Here is a 6,774-nt window from a genome sequence, read left to right as displayed (position 1 = left end):
AGGGAGGGAGGAGAAGAGGTAATGGGAGGAGAGGAGGAGTAGGAACTGCAGTTGCGATGTAAAATAAATGAAAAAAATTAATTAAAAAAAAAAAAAAAGAGTTGCCCTGGTCATGGTGTCTCTTCATAGTAATAGAAACCCTAAGCCGGGTGGTGGTGGCACACACCTTTAATCCCAGCACTCGGGAGGCAGAGCCAGGCGGATCTCTGTGAGTTCGAGGCCAGCCTGGACTACCAAGTGAGTCCCAGGAAAGGCGCAAAGCTACACAGAGAAACCCTGTCTCGAAAAACCAAAAAAAAAAAAAAAAAAAAAAACCAAAAAGAAGAAGAAGAAGAAGAAGAAGAAGAAGAAGAAGAAGAAGAAGAAGAAGAAGAAGAAGAAGAAGAAGAAAAAGAAGAAGAAGAAGAAGAAAAAGAAAAAAGAAACCCTAAGACATATGCATATAAAGTCTTGTTTCTGGTCAATGTAATGAATGAAAATGACCCCCATAGATTCATAGGGAGTGGCATTATGTGGATGAACATTGGATGCCTGTAGGAAATAGGTGGTTAAAATCATCATCATTGCCATCACCATCTTATCTTTAAACAAAGAAAGAAAACACCATTAGAAAACTATTCAACAGGAACAGATTGCAAGATCAAGAGAGAACTGACCATTACTGATGGATTTGAAGTCTACAATGTGCTGCATCCAGTCCTCTGGAAAAGCAGCCAGTGCTCTTAACTGCTGAGCCGTCTCCTCCACCCAGCTCTTACATCCTAGACGCCCACTTTGGTGCAATGTTCCCCAAGCCTTGGAGGTTGAGATGTCGTGTGTATTGATGGGGGCTGAGAACTCAATAGTCACTTTCTCAGATCGGTGTTTCTGGATGTTCTCTTGGAGGCAAGATGGAATTTTAGGAGACTGGTACAGGATGATGACCTCCCAGGCAAGTCGCAGTGTCAATCTGACGGTGTCTTACTCTTCTTTTCCAATGATGTGATAATTTTTTTTTTTGAGACAGGGTCTCACCAAGTAGCCCAGCCTGGCTTTGAACTTACAGAGATCTGCTTGCCTTTTCCTCCTGAAGTGATGGAATTGAAGATGTGTTTTGTGTGTCTGTGTGGGGGGTCCAAAACAGCTTGACCACACAGTTGCCATGACAGGCTTAGCAGCCGGGACACAGCTGCCACGACAGGCTTACTGATAGGCATTGAAAGACCCCCGGCTGAGATCTTCCTCCGGGAGAGACCCCAAACCCAAGGAACACACCGAAACCACAGATCAGATGCAAAAGCAAGAGGGTTTATTTAGACCAGGTACCTGGGGCGAAGTCTCTTGGAGGACTTGCGCCCTTTCCTAGGGCAAGGGGGACTTTTTATGGGATCCCAGGGGCAGAGGCGTGGTTACAGAAGCGAGAAGCATAGTTACAGGGTCCCTATTGGTTGTTTTAAAGAAGGCCAGGGTGAACTTGGGGTCGTATGTGTGTGGCTGATTTGGCCTTGTCCAGGCCAGCTGCTTATTCCTCAAGGCCAGGGGGCCAGCCATAAAATATCCTGATTCGACTCAACTGTCTTTTTCCCAAGGCCGCCGACCACAGTTATCTTTCTCAAGGCTGAATGGCTGGCTATAGCTATCTCTGTCAAGGCCGGGTGGCTGGCTATGGCTGTGAACTCCTGTTTTTCTGATTCCTTTAGAATGGCATTTCTTAGGCTAAGTTATTGGGGGGGGCATTTCATTGGCCCAAAGCCCCATGTCCTCATAATGGAGCGGGGGTCTTTCATTCCCCCATTTTCTTTTGTACCAAATGAAATCTTTCATTTTAGGATGGAGAATAAGGAGTTAGCTCTATCTCTGACTGTCTGAGCCTCCGATATTGCTGGGTTAGGATCAAAGCCTGGGCAACAGAAACCCTATCCTTGATGAATTGCATCAATCTGTTGAGGATGTATGACCCAAACAATAAAATGAGCAGGAGGATGATTAGGGGGCCCATAATGGTGGAGACAAGGGTCGTAAACCATGGTGACCTTTGGAACCATCTTTTAAATCATTTTTGTTGAGCATGGCTACTTGGAGCTGTCTGAATTGGCCGGTCTCCATAAGGGCTGCAGTCCTGTATCTACCCCAGCAGCTATTTTGCCCATGGTAATTTTTCCCAGTAACAGGGTCAGCGTCAGGGAAACAGGCTCTCTGGTGATGTCCCTCCTAATGTCAGGAGGACTATTAGGGGGATCAAGGGGACCCCCGGGTGAGTCTTATCTTTAGTGGGTTTGGAGAGCGTTGAACTAGATGTCTCGGTGCCCTCAGCTTCGTCGGGTTCCTTGGCAGCCTTTACATGCGACGTGTGGACCCAAGCCGCTGTCCCGTCAACCTCGGCTCTAGGTTCCTAGATTGATGGCGTCGGACCCAGACAGAGTCCCCAATCTTGAATGGGTGAGGCACCACCGGGCGGTTCAGTTGCTCCCGGCAGGCAGGGGTTTCCACACCGTCTTTTGTATCAATTGGAGGGCTAGTGGCAAAAGAGGAGATATCAGAGTAAAGGAAATTTACAATTGGTGGGGGAGCCCCATATATGGTCTCAAACGGGGTTAGGCCATGAGGCCCAGGAGTATTCCGGGCTCGGTAAAGGGCTAGGGGGAGTAGGAGCACCCAATCTCTAGTGCCAGTTGCAAGCGTTAATTTGGTTAAAGTCTCCTTAATGGTTTTATTTGTACGTTCTACCTGTCCTGAGCTCTGGGGGCGGTATGCACAATGAAGTTTTCAATCGATCCCCAGTAGCCTGGCCACCTCCTGACTTACCTGGGAGACAAAGGCGGGCCCATTGTCTGACCCCAATATCTGGGGTATTTTATACCTGGGAAAGATGTCATCCAGGAGTTTCTTGGTTACCCCGTTAGCGGTCTTTTTCTTGGTAGGCAAGGCCTCTGTCCATCTATGATGTAAGCTTGTCGCTCGGGGCTCCATTCCGCCCCCATTTTCTTTGTTAGTTCCTGGTCCTCCGGGCTTCCGCCATCCGGAGGGCCTGGGTCAGCGCGATCAGCTCTGCCTTTTGGGCCGATGTTCCAGGTGGCAGTGGTGAGGTCCAAACTATCTCCGATTCGGTGGTGACGGCTGCTCCAGTCTTCCGTTCTTCTTCTTGGAGGAAGCTGCTCCCATCCGTGAACCAGGCAGCAGGGTAGCGGGGTTGAGGGAGACAACTGGTCTGAACACCACTCGATCTGGGGGCTGCTGGACCAGAGCTTTTATCGCATGGGAGGATAACACAGTTAATGGCTGTCCCAAAGTCAGTTTCCCTGCATCCTTGAGCAAAACAGCAATGGCGGCTTCCCCACGCAGACAGGGGGCCATCCTGCAGCTATCGGGCTTCCATGGCCCCAATCTCTGTACCAACATTTCTTTTGCAAAGCCTGAGTTCTCGTCCACGAACAGTTTAAAGGGCTAGGACTTGTAGGGGGGTCCCTTTGGGTCCTGTCCAGATGTCAGCTGAACCTTTTTTTTCGGTGGTCCTTCGATACCTCCTGTTACCTGTGGCCCCCTGGACCAAAGCTGTGCGGTCACTGAGAGAGCCTCCGGTATGGGTCAGGACTGAATGTTGAGCCCCGGTGTCCACTAGGAAGGTCACTGGCTGCCCTCTAATCTTGAGAGTTATCTTAGGCCGGGGGGGGGGGCTCCTGGCCGTGACCTCCCCAGTCCTCCAGATTGAGGACCCTTGGCTTAGGTCTCCGAGACCCTTGAGGCTTTTTTTTGATCAGTCACGAGCCCAATGTCTTCTCTGTTTACAGTAAGCACTTTGTCTTTGTCAAGCAGTGTCCTTTTTAAGTCTCCCGTCCTAACTCCCTCTCTGACCTGTCCCTGAGACATTACAGTGGCCAGGACTTTTTTTTTTTTTTTCGTGTCTCTCTAAGTCTTTTTAAAAACGCTGCCGGCGTCTCTTTCTGGTAACCTGAGCCGAATCGGTAGGGGGTCTAGAGCCCCTTGGAGACCCGCTAAGAGCAACTGGCAATAGAGACGTAGGTGTTCCCTACCTTCGCTGGTTTGTCCCGCCTTCCTCGTAGGCGACCGGCAATTGGGGAGGAAGTAGGAACCTCATCCTCCGCTGTTTGGGGGCCGCTGCAGGAGCCGCCGGTCCCTCCGGCGCTGTCGGGGGGGCTGTAACACTCGGGGCGGGGTGACTCGGCGCCCACGGGTGACGCCGCCCCCGAGTCATTTTTCCCATACCGGGCCCTTTAGCCGTCCCGGTCGCGCGGCGCTGTTAAGGTGGAAGTGCGCTCGGCGCGGGTCGCCGGCCAGGGGGCGGTCTCTCGCCGACCCCATCCCCGGCCCCGCCTGCGTGCCCCCGCCACATCCCGTGTCCGCCTGCGCCGCTGCTGCTGACTGCGCCGCTCGGCCGCCCGCCGCGCTACCCACTGCCCCTCCGAGCGAGCGGCTGCAGGGCGCTGTCGGGACCGAGGCCGCCGCCGCCACTGCAGGCTCTCCGCCGCCCGGGTCCCGGCCGGCCGCGCCGGGGGCCGCCGCGCGCCGCTGGAGGGCAGGTCCGAGCCCGAGTAGGCGCAGGTGCGGCCGTTGGCGGTGGGGCCGCTCTGCTTGGCGCCCATGTCCGCGCCGCCCCGGGCCGCGAGCGAGCGAGCGAGCAAGCAAGCGAGGCGGGTTGGGCGCAGCTCGCGGCTGGCGCTCAGGTGGCCGTGGGGACACGGTCGCTGTCGTTCGCTGCCACGCTCCGCGGCCTCCGCACCGCCTCCTCCCGGGCGGCCGCTGCCATCCTCCGGCTCCCCGCCGGCTCCTCCAGAGCGGCAGAACGCGGGGAGAGGAAACGACACGCTGGTGGAGGGGTCGGGAGGAACAGGGAGCGGGAGGGATCCGCCGATCTGGCTTCCTCAGCCCCGGGATTCGGCGAGCGCTGCTGCTGCCGCCGGGGGGCTGAGGGGAAGAGAAACGGCTTAACCCATGGGGGAGGTTCTGTTGTCAGGAGTTTCCACATGGCAATGTATGGGACCTGGTCCGGGTGGCCATGGGGACTGGAAGCAAAAACTTTTCCCTCCACCTGTGAAATAAGACTGAGGTTAAAGGTTCCCTGACGAGGCCATCCTATATTTATTTTAACCCAATCGGCCTCGCAAAGAGTGATTTATTTTTTTTTCTTGATTATGACTCCTTCGTTGTTGGCTCGTGTCTTTACGTCTGACCAGTGTTTAAGCGTGAGGCTCAAGGGGGTGGTGACAGTCTGTCCTATGGCTGTTTCTAGGAGGAGAACGGTTAAACAGAAAACAAAAAACGACAGACCAATACAAATAAGACTAACATTCGCTGCGCGGCTTTGGTTCCAAACCGAAAGCAAAACCAGAAAAACCGTGCCCCCAGAAGGGTCTTTAAACCGTGCCCCCGGAGGGGTCTTCAGACCGTGCCCCCGGAGGGGTCTTCAGACCGTGCCCCCAGAGGGGTCTTCAGACCGTGCCTCAGAGGGCACTACAGATGAACCGTGGAACGTCTTCCAGGTTCCCAGATTCCCCTGGAACGTCTTCCAGGGTTCCAGTGGCGAAGTCCAGACCCGTCGGTCCCCCTTTCAGATCCACTGACACAGACAGATTATCAGGCGCAGGCGCGGAGACAAACAAACAACATTTAACACTCAGACAAACAGACAACATTCAGACAGGACAGGGATGACATAAATCAAGGCCGGCCGGCTTACCTCCTGATAGTGGGTCGGTGGTCCCAGGGAGGGGTCTCAATCCCCGTACGGGCCACCAAATGAAAGACCCCCGGCTGAGATCTTCCTCCGGGAGAGACCCCAAACCCAAGGAACACACCGAAACCACAGATCAGATGCAAAAGCAAGAGGGTTTATTTAGACCAGGTACCTGGGGAGAAGTCTCTTGGAGGACTTGCGCCCTTTCCTAGGGCAAGGGGGACTTTTTATGGGATCCCAGGGGCAGAGGCGCGGTTACAGAAGCGAGAAGCATAGTTACAGGGTCCCTATTGGTTGTTTTAAAGAAGGCCAGGGTGAACTTGGGGTCGTATGTGTGTGGCTGATTTGGCCTTGTCCAGGCCAGCTGCTTATTCCTCAAGGCCAGGGGGCCAGCCATAAAATATCCTGATTCGACTCAACTGTCTTTTTCCCAAGGCCGCCGACCACAGTTATCTTTCTCAAGGCTGAATGGCTGGCTATAGCTATCTCTGTCAAGGCCGGGTGGCTGGCTATGGCTGTGAACTCCTGTTTTTCTGATTCCTTTAGAATGGCATTTCTTAGGCTAAGTTATTGGGGGGGGGCATTTCATTGGCCCAAAGCCCCATGTCCTCATAATGGAGCGGGGGTCTTTCAGCATCACCTGGTAGTTCCAGGAAAAGCCATAAGCTGACACCATGCAGGATGGGTCAGCATCTAAGTGGAAGTACCTGACATCCCAAACATTCCAACCGATAGATAAGATTACCAGATGTCCCGGAGCCTAGCACACACCTATTTCCCTTTTACCAAGACACCCTTAGACTAATGTCAGCCAATCAGGGTTCTGAACCCTGGAAATCCTCCCACCCTCAACCTCTGCTATAATAAAAACCCTACCCCATCTGGCCTGGGAGCTCTCTGCTTTCACCAATCTGTTGGACAGACAGAGTCCAAGCTTGAGCTTGAAATAAAGGCTCTTTGCTTTTACATACAGGATTTGGTCTCCATGGTGGTCCTTTGGGGGTCTCCTAGACCTGGGCATAATGTGTCTCACCATACTCAATGATAAACTATTCTTTAAAGAAATTCATTATGAAAAATTTGCAAATTAAAAAAAAAAGACA

At 53.1% G+C, this 6,774-nt stretch overlaps 1 protein-coding gene across 3 annotated transcripts; it reads right to left on the bottom strand.

Moving 5' to 3' along the window:
* Positions 1–1,202: 1,202 nt before the first annotated feature.
* Positions 1,203–4,224, bottom strand: LOC143267632 (uncharacterized). Of its 3 annotated transcripts, XR_013042968.1 has the most exons (3): positions 4,011–4,224; positions 2,840–3,224; positions 1,203–2,494 (listed from the first exon to the last, which is right to left on the bottom strand). XR_013042968.1 is itself a non-coding variant. In XM_076546485.1 (2 exons), the coding sequence occupies exons 1-2, from the start codon at positions 4,199–4,201 to the stop codon at positions 2,969–2,971; spliced, it is 447 nt and encodes a 148-aa protein (XP_076402600.1). In that variant the 5' UTR covers positions 4,202–4,224; the 3' UTR covers positions 1,203–2,968. The 3 variants fall into 3 exon arrangements, 2 of the variants coding, with proteins under 2 accessions (XP_076402600.1, XP_076402601.1); XM_076546485.1 differs by having other exon boundaries at positions 1,203–3,224; XM_076546486.1 differs by lacking the exon at positions 2,840–3,224 and having other exon boundaries at positions 4,011–4,216.
* Positions 4,225–6,774: the final 2,550 nt, after the last annotated feature.

The sequence above is a fragment of the Peromyscus maniculatus genome, chromosome 10 (assembly GCF_049852395.1).
Source record: "Peromyscus maniculatus bairdii isolate BWxNUB_F1_BW_parent chromosome 10, HU_Pman_BW_mat_3.1, whole genome shotgun sequence".
NCBI lineage: Eukaryota > Metazoa > Chordata > Mammalia > Rodentia > Cricetidae > Peromyscus > Peromyscus maniculatus.
This window is presented reverse-complemented; position numbering and strand designations above follow the sequence as displayed.

Bases quoted from the DNA above. Each gene is read 5' to 3' on its own strand.
- LOC143267632 (XM_076546485.1), bottom strand. From the start codon at position 4,201: ATGGGAAAAATGACTCGGGGGCGGCGTCACCCGTGGGCGCCGAGTCAC. The intron at 3,225-4,010 runs GTAGGGAACACC...ATGCGATAAAAG, and splicing joins GGCGGGACAAACCAGCGAAG to CTCTGGTCCAGCAGCCCCCA.